This window comes from Peromyscus eremicus, chromosome 8a (assembly GCF_949786415.1).
Source record: "Peromyscus eremicus chromosome 8a, PerEre_H2_v1, whole genome shotgun sequence".
Lineage (NCBI taxonomy): Eukaryota > Metazoa > Chordata > Mammalia > Rodentia > Cricetidae > Peromyscus > Peromyscus eremicus.
Genome location: NC_081423.1, coordinates 80,098,629 through 80,115,727, shown reverse-complemented (window position 1 = coordinate 80,115,727; position 17,099 = coordinate 80,098,629). Strand labels below are relative to the sequence as shown.

The 17,099-nt window shown below is 53.0% G+C and overlaps 1 protein-coding gene across 1 annotated transcript in view; it reads right to left on the bottom strand.

Annotated features, from left to right (window-relative positions):
• The window catches only part of LOC131917663 (rho GTPase-activating protein 23), a 61,418-nt gene that overhangs the window by 27,642 nt on the left and 16,677 nt on the right, over positions 1–17,099 (bottom strand). The window contains exons 9-17 of the mRNA XM_059271649.1: positions 13,683–14,000; positions 12,616–12,677; positions 12,292–12,422; positions 11,341–11,462; positions 10,831–10,986; positions 7,405–7,483; positions 2,616–2,689; positions 2,290–2,379; positions 1,504–1,629 (exon numbers count right to left, since the gene is read on the bottom strand). Coding sequence (XP_059127632.1) covers positions 1,504–1,629; positions 2,290–2,379; positions 2,616–2,689; positions 7,405–7,483; positions 10,831–10,986; positions 11,341–11,462; positions 12,292–12,422; positions 12,616–12,677; positions 13,683–14,000 — 1,158 coding nt within the window. The remainder of the gene's footprint in view (positions 1–1,503; positions 1,630–2,289; positions 2,380–2,615; positions 2,690–7,404; positions 7,484–10,830; positions 10,987–11,340; positions 11,463–12,291; positions 12,423–12,615; positions 12,678–13,682; positions 14,001–17,099) is intronic.

Here is a 17,099-nt window from a genome sequence, read left to right as displayed (position 1 = left end):
CTCCGGAAACTGCACAGCCAGAAGCCCTCCTTCCTAACCGTGGTTCTTCTTGTGGGAGTCTCTGGAGATCCTGGTACTCGAGAACAAAACCCTCCCAGGACAAAGGAGATTCATGGTACCCATAGCAGTTTTAGGTGGAGAAGAGGCCACAGTGCTCCCTCCTGCAGCCATGGCCCTGACCACGGGGTGTAGGACGGACAGGCAGGCCACAGAGTCAGCATGATCGAAGTCCGCTGCTGCCTCACTCCCTGACCTGAAGCCTCATTCCTCAGCTCTGGCCGGAAGCGGGGAGGTGGTAGGGAGGGAGCACAGACTTGGGTAGACAGACCTGTTTGAAATCCTGGAGATGCCATCTTTTGGTGTGAGACCTGAAAGTCACCACCTCTCTGAGCCCTGATTTCCTCATCTATAAAGTGGGGTTAACAGAGCTTCCTTCCTGTGACCAATGGCTAATCTTACTCCCTCTGCAGAAGAGGACTCTGGGTCCACACTTTGTGGCTGTCACAGATTGGTAAGAAATCCCTGAGCCCCTAGAAGTCGGCAAACTGCCTTTTGGGTGGGCTTCAGAAGGCAGAGGCCTCTATCGCCCTCTGCTGGCCACTATGGTTTCTTCATCCTCCCTAGACAAAAGCAAGGACCCACCATAGTGCTTCTCAACCTATGGGTCACAACCCTTTCATGGGGTCACCTAAGACCATCAGAAAGCACATATATTTACTTTGTAATTCATAACCGTAGCAAAATTACAGTTATGAAGTAACAACAGCATAGTTTTGTGGTTAGAGGTCACCACAACACGAGGAGCTGTATTAAAGAGTCACAGCATTAAGAAGGTTGAGAACCGCTGGGCGGTGGTGGCGCACGCCTTTAATCCCAGCACTCGGGAGGCAGAGGCAGGCGGATCTCTGTGAGTTCGAGACCAGCCTGGGCTACCAAGTGAGTTCCAGGAGAGGCACAAAGCTACACAGAGAAACCCTGTCTCGAAAAAAATCAAAAAAAAAAAAAAAAAAAAAAAAAAAAAGAAGGTTGAGAACCACTGATATAGCAGAATATAGGGGCTCCCTGGACCCTCCAGGAGTCAGAAGGGAGGTGAAGCAGTGACTTGCACCAGAGCACCATGGAGAATGTGGCCTTGATCTCTGCTCCATTTCCTACACCATCTGTGCCCCCTGACCCAGCGGGTGTTGGAGCCTAGACCTCCTGACACCTGTGTGCCCAGTTCTGCCGGCCACCTCTCCTGGAACAACCTGAGGACCCTCTGCAGCCAGTCTCTGCTATCCCTGCTCCTCCCTGACTCCACTTCCACCCCTGTTCCTCTGCTAAGGACTTGGATGCATTGTTGTTTTGCCTTGATGGCATCCTGTCACTGCTGAAGGTCATGCATCCCCCAGCAGTATCCTCTTGGGCTGCAGGTGCTGCTGCAAGCATCCTGGGGCACCCAGGCTGGGCAGGAGCAGAGCCTGGCCCTGGGCACCAGGCTACAAGCACACAATGGGCACTTACGTGCTGGATCAGCGTCTCCACGATCTTGTAGCGGTCTGGCATGTGGGTCACCATGTCTGTCATGTTGTCCTCAGATGTCCTTACCAACGTTGGCCCGAAGACCAGAGCCAGGTTCCGGGGCTCCATCTGGGTTGGGGAGGGAAAAATCCCAGGATCATTGCTTTGAGAACGATCACCGGTACCCTTTACTCCAGGTCACTAAGACTCCCATCCCCAACCCTGATCTGTTCCGAGATTAGGGGCTGAACATCCCCACATGGGCATGGAGAGGTTTGCCAGGTGAAGTACAAGCCAGATGTTTAGCCTCTCTCATTTCCAGGCCTGGCAGCCATGATCAGTGCCCACCTCACACACCCATCCAGGGTAGCCCTCGTGGTTTGTGATAGTATGGGGATTCTGGTGTGGGAGACATGTTGGAGATTCTAAGTGTAGTTTAGAACAGGGAGGAATCCCTTCATTCCTCTCCTTTTCTCTACTGCAGAACCAAAAGACAGAAAGAACTGGATTAGGAAGACGTAAAGGGAAGGGATTGGCACTGGACCAGAGGACAGATGCCACTTGGCATGGGGGACTGTGGCTCTTGGCCTCTACATGGTCCTCAGCAACTCAGGAGCTGGCTCTATGAGGGAATGGCACTGGCCCAGCTTCAGGCTGGTACACTGGCCCAGTGTGGTAGGTGTAGAATAAGTGTTGGAGGTGGGGATTACGGGGCCTCAGATCATGCTGAGGAGGCACGAATTTCATGCAGCCAGTGCTTCCCAGACTCCACCAGGGAATTACACACACCTTGTTTTTCTCTGAGTGGTCTGCAATGGTCTTGAGATGGCCCACGAGGAATTTTAGCGTTTCATAGTAGTGTCCTGGGAGATCCCGGATCTAGGGGACAGGAGGAGGGAAAAGGGACCAGGCTGTGGCAGTCTCTCCAATCCAACCTCCACCATGCTCCAAAGAGACTCCCATTGCCCCACCGCAGGGAGCTGGAATCCACCTGCCAACCCCCTTCCTTGGTTCAGATGGGGAAACTGAGGCTATCGGTGGAGAAAGGCTTCTCCAAAGCCTCTGGGGGGGTGGCACCAGGCTGCCCCTCCTGCCTGACATGCTCCTGTCCTCACCAGCTTCCGCAGAGTCTTCATCCTCTCCCTGGAGTCTTCTATCCGATTGGCCTCGATGAAGTCATTGTATTTGTCTAGAAGACAGGAGAGATGCTCAGAGGTGGAGGCAGCCCCTTCCCCACTCTGGGAACTGAGGATTCCAGCCAGGAGGGGAAGGCATTGCTACAGGCAAGACCAGGGCTTTTTGCTGATCCTTGCAAAGGGTCCCCACCCCTGTCTTCAGGCCAAGGATCTCAAGACTCAGTAGGTCAGAAATAAGGAGAAGAGTCTTCAGACACCTCACCGACCTCAACAGTCCCCAGATTCTGAGGTTCCCAAAGATGTCCCAGGAATTTTAATACCGAAGCCCTTTTTCCCATGCTCCATGGGGGTGCAGCCTCCATCAGGTTAGCTGGGATGGAACTTCCAGCAAATAAGAGTTTAGCATGGCCAGGCCCTCAATACCATCCCCAACACCCCAAAATATAAAACATAGTTTGTCCAGATGAGCCATGTGCAAGGACTGTCAAGAATATGGTTTAGGGCCAGGGACATGGCTCAGTGGGGGACATGCTTGCTGTACCAGCATGAGGACCAGGATGCTGGATCCACAGCACCACATGGAAAGCTTACTGTGATGGGGCTGGAGAGATGGCTTGGAGGTTTAGAGCACTGGCTGCTCTTCCAGAGGTCCTGAGTTCAATTCCCAGCAACCACATGGCAGCTCACAACTGTCTATAATGGGATCTGATGCCCTTTTCTGGTGTGTAGGCATGCATGCAGACCACAGACAAAGCACCCATATTCATAAAATGAACAAATAAATAAATAAATTTCAAAAAAAAAGCTCGAGTGGCATCATGCCTTGTCACCCCAGTACTGGAAGAGGGGGGACAGGAGGACCCCCGGAACTCACTAACTGGGAGCCCCAGATTCAGTGAAAGACCTTGTCTCTGAAATCGGGTGTAGAGTGATGCAGGAAGACACTGGATGTCAGTCACTGGCTTTTGAAGGTGTGCACATGGGGGGGCAGCGGGGAGGATGCAGGCACCCCCACATGCCAGGGACCAGTGAGAGAGCGCCCACTTCTACATCATACAACACCAGCTAGTTTAGTTCCAGGACACAGAGCCTAATATACAAATCAAAACACCAAAGGTGAGGGCCTACGAGGCGGCTCTGTGGGTAAAAGTGCTTGCTGCCAAGTCTAACGACCCGAGTTCAACCCCCGGGTCCCACGTGGTGGAAGGAGAGAACTGAATCCTGCAAGCTGCCCTTTGACCTCGACATGAATGACTTGGCAAGCTTGCGTACTCCTTCCCCATACTAAATAAATAAACAAACAAATGTAATGTAATTATTAAAAGAGCAAAGGCAAGCTTGGCATGCTGGTTCATGCCTATAATCTCAGCACTCAGGAGGCTGAGGCAAGAGGATTTCCCTAAGTCTAAGGCCAGCCTAAGTTAGAGTAAGAACCTGTCTCAAAAGGAAAAACAAAATCACAGAAGAAAATATTTTTATAATCACAAGGCCTAAACATGAGATTTTCAACCCATTAAAGTGTTTAGGCATTTAAAAATATTGTTTTGGGGTCTGTGAGATGGCTCAATGGGTAAATAAATCTGCTGCAAAGCCTGACGACCTGAGTTTGATCCTCAGGTCCCACTTGGTAGAAGGAGAATTGACTCTAGAAAGTTGACCTCTGACCTCCACATGCAGGCTGTGGTTCCCTCTCCTCCACACTCAATAAGTAAATAGAGCCGGCAGTGGTGGCACACGCTTTTAGTCCCAGCACTGGGGAGGCAGAGGTAGGCTGATCTCTGTGAGTTTGAGGCCAGCCTGGTCTACAGAGTGAGTTCTAGGACAGCCTGGGCTACACAAAAAAACCCTGCCTCAAAAAAACAAAACAAAACAAAACAAAACAAAACAAAAACAAATAATAATAATAGGAAGAAGAAAAATAAGAAATAAATAATAAAAATGGGAAGAATTTTAAGATTTTAAACAGTTTTCCATTTCTAAACTGAAAAGTCCAAAGGGAAATGGCAGCTGGCTATGATGGTATAACCTGTAATCCCAGCATCCGGAAGGCTGAGGCAGGAGGACTGCTTCAAGTATGAAGTTATCCTGGGGTACCTAGCAAGACCTTGTCTAAGAAAAAAGTAAAAAAGGCAGGGGGAGGAGAGGATGCTACAACAAGTAATTGTAGAGATCAACAAGGGTCAATGCATTTGTTCCCACAAATCAAGAGGAAAAAGATGACCCAACAGAAATACAGGTACAGAGCAGGAAGACTCAATTACAGAAGAAATGGAAAGAGCCAATAAACTAAGGGAAAAAGGCTGCGTCTCCCTAGAAATGGGGGCAACAATGAAATCATAACAAGATACCATCCCTCCTACTGATCAGCAAAAACTTCAAACACTTGGAACAAAGCTGAGGCTGCCATCCCAGTGCATGCTCACATGTGCAAGGCCCTGCATTTGATGCCCAGGCTGCAGAAAAGGAAAAAAATAAACAAGGTGTGGTGGTACCTGCCGGTAATTCCACATACTCAGGAGGAGAGGTAAGAGACAACCAGACACTGAAAGCCAATCTGAGTAACTTCTGTTGTCTCAAACCAAACAATAAGAGTGGGCCAAAGACAGGGCTCAGTGGTTCAAAGCTCTTGTTGCTCTTCCAGAGGACCCAAGTTCAGTCCCCAGCACCCACACTGTAACTCCAGTTCCAGGGGATCTGGAACCCTCTTTTAACCTCCTCAGGCACCAGGCAGAGACATACATGCAAGCAAACAGCCATACACATAAAGTAAATGAGTAAACCAAAAGAAAAGAGAAGTGAAATAAAGTAAGGCTGATAAGATGGCGTGGCAGGCAAAAGGGCTGCTGCCTGACGACCAGAGTTCAATCCCCGAGACTGACAGGTTGGAAGGGGAGAACCAGCTCCTGCAAGGGGTCTTCTGACCTCCACAGGCAGCACATGCACACCTGCCCCACATCCCACAAAAGAAATAAAATATAAAAAGTAAAAATAAAACAACAAAAAAGAATGAAACTCTATGACACGTATGTCAGAGACACACTTGCTTGTGCTAATAATGGGAGTGTGAACTCAGCCTCCTCAGTGTGCAATCCACAGCAGCTCTCACAGGGAGACACTGACCTACCACTCCGCATCTGAACACCCACCTACAGAAGAGGGCCAGTCTTGTAAGGACAGACTCAAGGAAGGGCGCTGGAAGGTGGAAGGCGATCTACACACCCACCAGTAGAGGAGCAATCAGAAAAGGCACCGGCTAGAATCTGATTTTGATTTCACGTGTCTGAGTGTTTTGCCTGTGTGTATGTTTATATCACGTGTGCACCTGGTGCCCAGGGAGGTCAGAGGAGGGAACCGGATCCCCTGAAGTGAGCTGCAGATGGCTGTGAGCCACTATGCAGGTGTTGAGAATCAAACCAGGGTCCCCTGCAAGAGCAGCCAGTGCTCTTAACCTCTGAGCCGTCCCTCCAGCCTGAGATCCAGCTGCTGCTACGATCAACTCAACAGCGAAGTCGCAGCCTGCTCACACTGGCTCCGCAGGTACAAGCGCGTGTCTCTTTCCTAGTCTGTGTTGGGAACACCATGCCGGTGGCTTGAAATAAGTCACAGTGAGAATATTTTTACACCACAGAAATTGGAAAATGCAACAAACCAGGACCCTCTCCTGCAGAGCTAGTCTACCCACTCCACCCCATGGTGGTCTGGGTGTCTCACAGCATAAAAGTCAGGAAAGAAACACAACAGCATGGCAGAATTGGCTTGTCTGCCTGTTTATGATTTTTGTTTTGTTTTGAGTTTTGAAACAGGGTCTCTCTACCTAGCCCTGGCTGTTCTGGAACTATGTAGACCAGGCTGGACTCCAACTCACAGAGATCTGCCTGCCTTTGCCTTCCAAGTGTTGGGACTAAAGGTGTGTGCCATGATGTCTAGTCTGTGATTTTGTTTTTGAGATAGGCTTCTGTTTCATAGCTCTTGGTGTAGCCAAGGCTAGCCTCAAAAGTATCATCTTCCTGCCCCAGCCTCCTGAGTGCTGGAATTAAAGGCGTGCACTGCTATACCCATTCAAGCTGTTAATAACACGCAGCTGAGTACATGGGCTGTCGATGGGTTTGTGGCCAGAGGCCTGAAGTGGAATCCTGGCTGTGTCACTCACAGGCTGGGTGACCTTAGCAAGTCACTTTACCTCTCTGAGCCCCTATGTCTTGGTCCATGAAGGAGTTTAGTAACAGTTCCTATTTGGAGAACTGTTTCAGGGAGCAAAGCTAGACTACAGTGAATGCTCAGAGGATGGCCATGACCTCAAGGAGGGAGGACAGCGCGGCAGGAGGACAGAGCGACAGGACTGACACACAGCTGCACAGACTCTATGTTTGACATGCACAGATTCCTTTGGTGTTTTAAAAAATAGAATAAAAAGAAATACATATAAAATACAACTCGGGCTGGAGAGATGGCTCAATAGAGCACTGGCTGCTCTTCCAAAGGTCCTGAGTTCAATTCCCAGCAACTACATGGTGGCTCACAACCATCTGTAATGAGATCTGGCGCCCTCTTCTGGCCTGCAGGCATACATGCAGGCAGAACACTGTATACATAATAAATAAATAAATCTTTAAAATAATAATAATAATAAATAAATAAAATAAAACTCAAAATTAAAACCAACAACCACGAGTGAGAGAGAGAGAATGTGTGTATGGCAGGGAGTGGTGAGGAATGGCATGGATGGTATGTCCCTCTCCCTCACCCTCCAGTTCTGCCCACTACTCACCGTCGGTGAAGAGGGGTTCCGGCAGCTTTCGGAAGAAAGCCTTGAGCAGGCTGCTGATCACATTGAGGTCCTGCCAGCGCTGAGGAGGAGCAGAGAGGTCAGGACAAGGCATGCTCGTCCCAGGTGCCCATATCCCACATCCATACCAGGTCTAGGAGCTGCCAGGCCACCCAAGTGCCCAGGCCTCCATGTCTGTCCAGAACACAAACTTGACTCCAGCTAGTCCAGTGGGTTCAACACTGCCTAAGGGTGACCCTCAGACCACCCTTTGGACCCACAATCTAAGTGTCCACAGCACAGGCCTCACATGCTGCCCCCTTCTGATCCTAGGTCCTTTGCACATGTTGCCCCTGCTGGAACTGAACCTCTGCTCTTCACAGGGCTGGCCCCTCACCCTGTCTCGCTCCCAAAGCCCAAGCAGCCACGGATGCCACTACCCGGTCATCTGCACTGCACTCTGACTTTCTTCCAGGTGTTTCTTTTGCTTGCTTGTCATTACCTCCTGTAAGGCTGGGCTCTGTGAGGGGCAGGGATCCAAACGCTCTCATGACCCCCAGGAGTGTTTGGCAGTATCTGGGAGCACGGAACACATGGATGGATAGAGGCCAGGGATAGTGCTAAATGACCTCCAGTACAATACAAAAGAACACACACACACACACACACACACACACACACACACACACACACACACACACACACACACACACTACGCATCAATACATAATTTGCCCCAAATGGCCACTGAGCTAGGTAGGGTAGAGAAACTGCTCTAATAAAGAAGGAACCACTAGGTCATTCTGTCCACCAGGGGGCACCAACACCCTACATGCTGTAGCTAGGAACTAGGCTTAGCTACCCTCCTGGGAACCACTCAGAACTGCCTAGAAAGCATGGGAACATGGTCAATAGAAGATACAATCCTATGCACACTTATCACAAAAAGCCTCAGCTTAGTGCCAGGTAGTCCCCAACATCACCCTCTCTCCACAGACTCCACACAGAGCACTGACTTCCTGCACACCCCAAAGGAACCAGTGTGACGGATGGATGCTACCAAACTGCACAGTCAGCACACTGGGCATGCCTGCTTGACCCTGGGTCAGGCCAGCCGTCCCTCCAAGTCTGGCCCCTCTTCTCCCTGGCCAAGGCGAGCTGATGTATTTCACTTCATGCTGACCCAGTGGAGTAGCTCCTACAGGCCTCTCTCCATCCTTACTCCTTCTCGGTCCTGAGGAGGGAGCGCCTCTCATCTCCCGGCCGCCAAACCTAAGACCTTTCTGCTCAGCCTCCGGTCTCCTGTGACCAGCTTCCTGAGAGCCTGTCCTTCTGCCCTTCCAAGCTGGTGCCAGTTTGCCTTTTCCCAGACAGCAGTCCCTTGGTTCTAGGCTGTCACATGACCCCACTCAGTCAGGGGCTGAGGATACCGTCAACCCGTACAGGTGATGTGCCATCACCCCAGATTCAATGGGGCCGCCATCTGACTCACCCCCCTCAGCCTCTCTTCAAGCCACCCTCTTCCTCCTGCAACTGGCAGCTCTCCCTTATGGCCTCTGCCCCTCGTTCCTCCCTCTCTGCCTCTACTTACCCAGGGCCCACTGTAGCAGCCTGACCTTCAGTGACCCCGACACCTCAGGGGCCTCTTCTTCCCCCACCCTCTGCTCTTCCCGCTCTCCACTCAGCTGTCACGAAGCCTCAGCACCACTCTGGTGCTCTTGACTGTGCCTCCCAGTGGATGAACTACCAAAAGCTCCCCACTGTCCACTGGCTCAAGGTCAAAGGTCAATGTAAGAACTACCAAAAGCTCCCCACTGTCCACTGGCTCAAGGTCAAAGGTCAGTGTAAGAACTACCAAAAGCTCCCCACTGTCCACTGGCTCAAGGTCAAAGGTCAGTGTAAGAACTACCAAATGCTCCCCACTGTCCACTGGCTCAAGGTCAAAGGCTCCAGGAACCCATCACATGCCCTGGGCCTTACTGTCCCCACCCCCAAACACAGAAGATGTGGCCACCTTTTGTCCAACCCTCCAGCCCTTCCATGAGTTTTGAACAATGCTGTCATTCCCTACTAGGGCCACCCGCCTGCTCTCCTACACCTCAGGAACTCTGGAGGCTGCCCCTGCTCCAGCCCTCAGCAGTCCCTCCTCTTATACACAAGCCCTCGATGACAGATCACGCTTCTCTTTGTTCCTGATGCCACATCTATTTGTCTTCTCTTCCCATCTCAGGGACACCAATACTCTGTCCCCGGTCTACCGTGCTTCCCTAGCCAGATTCACGGCTTCCACCCAAAGCCTTTTTCAGTAGACTCCCTTTGGTCAAATGGAGTCCTACAGAGACATCCGAGGCGGGCTAGCGAGAGAGGTTCAAGAGGCAAAGACACTGGCTGCCAAGTGTGACCAGTCCCCGGGACCCACATGGTGCAAGGAGAGAACCAATCCCACAAGATGTCCTCCGACCTCTATACATGTGCCATGGCACGTATAGTGGGCCCCTCAACAAATAATAAACAGATGTGAAAAAAATCCAAGGTAACATTCAGAGCAAAGCAGGATGGCCTTTGTCCTAGCAAAGGGAGGGGTCTTGGCCTGTGTCAAAGCCCCTCTGGGACCCTCAGACTCTAGGAATCATCTGAGAACTACCAGCCATGCTACAAGCTCTTCGGGGAGGTGTCACCACCTCCACAGGCCGCTCTTAGCCCCGCTTCCCTTTCCAGGCTATGGCCTTGGTGGCTGGCCACCCTGAGAGCATGGTATATCCCCTTCCTGCAGGCCAGGGCTCTGCGGGCCTCAGTGGCCCATGGACTCCAGCCAGCACCCCATTTCTTGTCCAGCCTGGTGCTAAAAGGACGGCAAAGAGGAGTGGGGGCAGGAGGAGGGGAGGGGGGTGGGAGGGGTGGAGGGGTGGGGGAGAACTCAGCAGGAGGCCTAAAAGAAACCACTCACTAGCCGGCTTTCTTGGAAGTTTAGTTCCCAGCAAGTGTTCAGCCCTCGCTCTGCCCATATTTGACTGTAACTGAGTGAACTCAGCCGTCCCAAGTGCTCATGTAAAATTGTCATCCAGCCAGGAGGACAGCTGTCCTGCCGGTGGCACATTTCTACAATCTTAGCACTTGGAAGACAGAGGCAGAAAGATCAGCCTGGGCTACACAGAAGACCCTCTCGGAAAAAAACCAAACTAAACCAAACCAAACTGCCTGCCTCTGTCTCAGCACCCAGCAGCCCACTGGGGCTGGCTGACTGGACAGGCTTTCTCCCGCCCCCTGGACACTCAGGCCCAATGATGAGGATATCTAGAGTAGTGCACAGTGAGTGCCACAGGACAGTCCACGGGACGCACAATGAGTGCCACACGACAGTCCACGGGACGCACAGTGAGTGCCACACGACAGTCCACGGGACTCTACAGGCAGCCGTGCCACACCCACCTCATCCTGCAGGTTGATGTCGCTGGGCCCACGGTTGAGCTGCTCCTGCAGGCTAGACACCACGGCGTTGTTGCCAGGGACCCGGTAGATGCCAGTGGATTCTAGCCCCCGCGCCTCCACAATACGACAACAGGCAGCCACGATCAGGGGGACCCGCTGGGGGCGCAGACAGAGGAGAGGGGTTAGGGATACGGCTGGAAGTTGCGGAAGGCTAATGTGAGGAGAGCACAGAGCCCAGAGGTGCCGCAGGACACCGAGGACTTGGATGAAGCTCTGACTGCCTCCCTTCTAAGGGTCAGAACTAACATGAGCATTTCACCACTGACCTAGAAGGGACAAGTGAGGGTGGGCCTCGGCTGAGTAGGGCCCTCTGCAGGACTCGGGGATCCCCTCTTTGAGCTGGTCATGAGGCTGTGTGTATGAGGAATAGGCTAGTGCCACATTCCTACAGCTCTGGCTCCTGACTGGGCCTTCCATGTACTGCCTGCTTCAAGCAACGCGGGCACCTACCTGGTTCTCAGTAGCAGGCTGGCACTCTTCCAACCGGATCCCAAACGCCCTTGGGGCAGCCTTCTTGTTCTTCTTGATGATGTTGATACCCCAGGGGGTTTTGGGTGCTGCAGCACTGTCTTCTGGGATGAACAGTTAAGAGAACTAGATCAGCTGGAGGAGCCCAGAGGGTCCCACGCGTTCAATGCCACAACCACACACTACGGTGTTAAAAATGACATCCACTGAGAGAGCGTTTAAAAGATGAGGTGCTTAGCCCCCAGGAAGGAGACCATGGCTCCGTAATGGTTGTTGGTGGCCTCAAGGACCAACCTGTGAAGTGGCAGTGTGTTGTACATTTTGTCATGACCAAAAGAAACACTTTCTTTAAAAAAAAAAAAAAAAAAAAAAAAAAGTTAAAAAAAAAATTCTCTATGAGATTGAGGCCAGTTTGATCCACAAAGTGAGTTTAGCTAAGACTGCTATACAGAGAAACCTTGTCTCAAAAAAACAGGAAAAAAAATCACAAAAACATACCACCATGGCTGACATTTAAAAGAAATTATGTGTGTATGCATGGGTTGTGTGGGTGTGCACAGTGTAGGTGCCCAGAGATGTCAGAGTTGTTGGGTCTCCTGAAGCTGGAGCTACAGGTAGTTGTGAGCTCTGGGAACCCAACTCTGGTCCTCTGGAGGGGCAGAAAGTGCTTTTAGCCACCAAGCCATCTCTCCAGCCTGGGAAGTGCTTCCTGATAGCCCAGAGCATAAAGATGGGCACTGCCTGCAAGTGACCCTCTCATTCCCAAAGGACACAAGCAGAGACCAGAGGACCATCCAACTGGGATCCAGGAACTTCCAGCCCTGAAGCCTTGAGGATCCAGACCCTTGTAGGCTCACACTTAGGGCAGACATGCACAATAACCCTGGACACACACTGCCCAGCACAAGCACACAGTGTGCCCAGTCCTCCTACCCTTGCTTCCTGCAGGCTGGTCCTGAGTCCTGAGGCCGCGGACTGCAGTCTGCTTGAGGAATTCAGACTTGAGGCCTCCCAGGCCCCGAGAGCCTTTAGGGGAGGAATCGGCTTTGGGCACAGAGCTATGGCTGCAGAGGGAAAAAGGGAGGAGGAGGTGTCTTCATCTGGGGTGACCAGGCATGCCATTCTCACTGGCCCCCATCCCCTCCAGCTAGAGACGATTCCCCAGGGCTGTCTGAGGATGGGAGACCTCTGCCTGGGAACGCCCTAGCTTGCAGGGCTCCTTCCCCACCACAGGCTCTCCTAGAGAACAGGCCTCACCTCACTTTCCGATAATCATTAAGCTTCTTGCTGATCAGAGCTTGGTTGGCAAAGCCGGGGTCCTGAGCGGAGGAGAAGAGAGACGCCACGTCAGTGCCCGCTGACCACCTCCACCAAGGCTCCTCCCTGGCCCTGCCTCAGCCTGGCCTCTATCCACCAGGTGGACAGCACTGACCCTGGGCAGTTGTGTGACTTTGGGTAAGCCATCTGACATCTCCGAGCCTCAGTCACCTCAGCAATAATCACGGTGGAGCTAGACACAGCAGCCTCTGGGTTGGGTGCGGAACTGTGTAGTATTCCTCTCAGGCAAACCAAGAGAGGCCGCTACTACAGTAACTAAGGAGACAGCCTGGCCAGGCCTCCAGAACAGGGGACCAGGCTCCTCAGGAGGGGAGGAGCCCATCAGTGAAAGTGCTTGTCCTGGGTGGAGCCTAGGCACACCGCACACCGCCATTGGTGGACACAAACCTCTGCACAGGTGTGGCAAATGACCTCTGGGCGGATCAGACCAAGGGAAGACACTGGTAATTCCCAAGAGAGATGCCAGGGTTTTTTGTTTGTTTTTTTTTAGCTGTCTCCAAATCCCCACCAAATCACTTGGCCTAACCCCTGCCTACCTGCTGCCAAAGGCTAAGCCTCTGTTAAGGTCAGCGTGACTGCCCCCCAACTTAGTACATCTGGGCAGGACAGCTCATTCTGCAACCTGTTCCACGGGAGACTGTCCACTCTGTCCTGCCAGAGGCTATGGCTGGCCTGGAGCTGACCTCTCTGGGCCAGAGCTTGCCCAAGGCAGTCCGGACAATAACAGTAATTACTGTCCTTACTGCAGTTGTTATTGTGTCTGCTCGTCACTGGACCCTCAGGATGCCAGCTGTGCTGCCGTCACTGTGTGTCTGTCCTCACACCCAAACCCAGGTAGGCCGTCCCAAGGTGGACTCTCAATAGCTCTAGGAAAGGGAGTGAGGCTCAGAGTGGCCACCCCAGGTCACAGCAGCTGAGAGGAGGCCTGCCTTGCCCTGCCCCTGCCTTGCCCTGGTGGCCCGCTGGGCACGAGCCCAGGGCCTCACCTCGCCCTCGGCCCTGCTGTTCTCCCGGATCGCTCTGATCCAGCCCAGCATGTCATCCCGATCCTCAGCCTGAAAGAGATATTCACAGAAGTCAGCGGTGGTCAGCCGGAACACGTGCCTCCTCTTGGTCTCGCTGTAGGAGATGTCCACCAGGCAGGAGCCGATGCAGACGGGCGCCGCCTCGTCCTCACCTGCGCCGGCCGCCGCAGCCCCCGCAGCCGCCGGCCCGGGCTCCCTCCGCTCCTTGCTCAACGAGAGCGAGCGTGCCCGCAGCACAGCATAGACACGCTTCCACTGGCGCAGGCCGCCGCCCGCTTTCTGCAGGGAGACACGGGGTGGGAGAGACAGGGAAGCGATGAGAGCCAGGCCTGCCACGGGTCTGCCCGAGGCTGAGAAGCAGCAGCCGTGGACCACAGAGGAGACAGACGCCGCCTCCTCACATACACCTGGGCAGCCTCCGGCCAACAGCCCAGTGCTGGGCTCTCTGCCCACTTGCCCAGACCTCTCTACCTACCACTCAGACCCCCGATGCCAACCTCTTTCCACTCCAAATGCCAGCATTGCCAGGCAGGGACCTGGAAGAGGCCGGGAGAAGGAACAGGGGCTCCAGACAGCACTGAGCCCTTACATCCCCTGTGTATACCCCGAGCCCTTACATCCCCTGTGTATACCCCAAGTCCTTACATCCCCTGTGTATACCCCGAGCCCTTACATCCCCTGTGTATACCCCGAGCCCTTACATCTCCTGTGTATACCCCGAGCCCTTACATCCCCTGTGTATACCCCGAGCCCTTACATCCCCTGTGTATACCCCGAGCCCTTACATCCCCTGTGTATACCCCGAGTCCTTACATCCCCTGTGTATACCCCGAGTCCTTACATTCCCTGTGTATACCCCGAGTCCTTACATCCCCTGTGTATACCCCGAGCCCTTACATCCCCTGTGTATACCCCGAGCCCTTACATCCCCTGTGTATACCCCGAGTCCTTACATCCCCTGTGTATACCCCGAGTCCTTACATTCCCTGTGTATACCCCAAGTCCTTACATCCCCTGTGTATACCCCGAGTCCTTACATTCCCTGTGTATACCCCGAGCCCTTACATCCCCTGTGTATACCCCAAGTCCTTACATCCCCTGTGTATACCCCAAGTCCTTACATCCCCTGTGTATACCCTGAGCCCTTATATCCCCTGTGTATACCCCAAGTCCTTACATCCCCTGTGTATACCCCAAGTCCTTACATCCCCTGTGTATACCCCGAGTCCTTACATCCCGTGTATACCCCGAGTCCTTACATCCCCTGTGTATACCCTGAGCCCTTATATCCCCTGTGTATACCCCAAGTCCTTACATCCCCTGTGTATACCCCAAGTCCTTACATCCCCTGTGTATACCCCGAGTCCTTACATCCCGTGTATACCCCGAGTCCTTACATCCCCTGTGTATACCCCGAGCCCTTACATCCCCTGTGTATACCCCAAGTCCTTACATCCCCTGTGTATACCCCGAGTCCTTACATCCCGTGTATACCCCGAGTCCTTACATCCCCTGTGTATACCCCGAGCCCTTACATCCCCTGTGTATACCCCAAGTCCTTACATCCCCTGTGTATACCCCGAGTCCTTACATCCCCTGTGTATACCCCGAGCCCTTACATCCCCTGTGTATACCCCAAGTCCTTACATCCCCTGTGTATACCCCGAGTCCTTACATCCCGTGTATACCCCGAGTCCTTACATCCCCTGTGTATACCCCGAGCCCTTACATCCCCTGTGTATACCCCAAGTCCTTACATCCCCTGTGTATACCCCGAGTCCTTACATCCCGTGTATACCCCGAGTCCTTACATCCCCTGTGTATACCCCGAGTCCTTACATCCCCTGTGTATACCCCGAGCCCTTACATCCCCTGTGTATACCCCGAGCCCTTACATCCCCTGTGTATACCCCGAGCCCTTACATCCCCTGTGTATACCCCGAGCCCTTACATCCCGTGTGTATACCCCGAGTCCTTACATCCCCTGTGTATACCCCGAGTCCTTACATCCCCTGTGTATACCCCGAGTCCTTACATCCCCTGTGTATACCCCGAGTCCTTACATCCCCTGTGTATACCCCGAGTCCTTACATCCCCTGTGTATACCCCGAGTCCTTACATCCCCTGTGTATACCCCGAGTCCTTACATCCCCTGTGTATACCCCGAGTCCTTACATCCCGTGTATACCCCGAGCCCTTACATCCCCTGTGTATACCCCGAGTCCTTACATCCCCTGTGTATACCCCGAGTCCTTACATCCCCTGTGTATACCCCAAGTCCTTACATCCCCTGTGTATACCCTGAGTCCTTACATCCCGTGTATACCCCGAGTCCTTACATCCCGTGTATACCCCGAGCCCTTACATCCCCTGTGTATACCCCGAGTCCTTACATCCCGTGTATACCCCGAGCCCTTACATCCCCTGTGTATACCCTGAGTCCTTACATCCCGTGTATACCCCGAGTCCTTACATCCCGTGTATACCCCGAGCCCTTACATCCCCTGTGTATACCCCGAGTCCTTACATCCCCTGTGTATACCCCGAGTCCTTACATCCCGTGTATACCCCGAGCCCTTACATCCCCTGTGTATACCCCGAGCCCTTACATCCCCTGTGTATACCCCGAGTCCTTACATCCCCTGTGTATACCCCGAGTCCTTACATCCCCTGTGTATACCCCGAGCCCTTACATCCCCTGTGTATACCCCGAGCCCTTACATCCCCTGTGTATACCCCGAGTCCTTACATCCCCTGTGTATACCCCGAGCCCTTACATCCCCTGTGTATACCCCGAGCCCTTACATCCCCTGTGTATACCCCGAGCCCTTACATCCCCTGTGTATACCCCGAGCCCTTACATCCCCTGTGTATACCCCGAGCCCTTACATCCCCTGTGTATACCCCGAGCCCTTACATCCCCTGTGTATACCCCGAGCCCTTACATCCCGTGTATACCCCGAGTCCTTACATCCCCTGTGTATACCCCGAGCCCTTACATCCCCTGTGTATACCCCGAGCCCTTACATCCCGTGTGTATACCCCGAGTCCTTACATCCCCTGTGTATACCCCGAGTCCTTACATCCCCTGTGTATACCCCGAGCCCTTACATCCCCTGTGTATACCCCGAGTCCTTACATCCCCTGTGTATACCCCGAGTCCTTACATCCCGTGTATACCCCGAGTCCTTACATCCCGTGTATACCCCGAGCCCTTACATCCCCTGTGTATACCCCGAGCCCTTACATCCCCTGTGTATACCCCGAGTCCTTACATCCCCTGTGTATACCCCGAGTCCTTACATCCCCTGTGTATACCCCGAGCCCTTACATCCCCTGTGTATACCCCGAGCCCTTACATCCCCTGTGTATACCCCG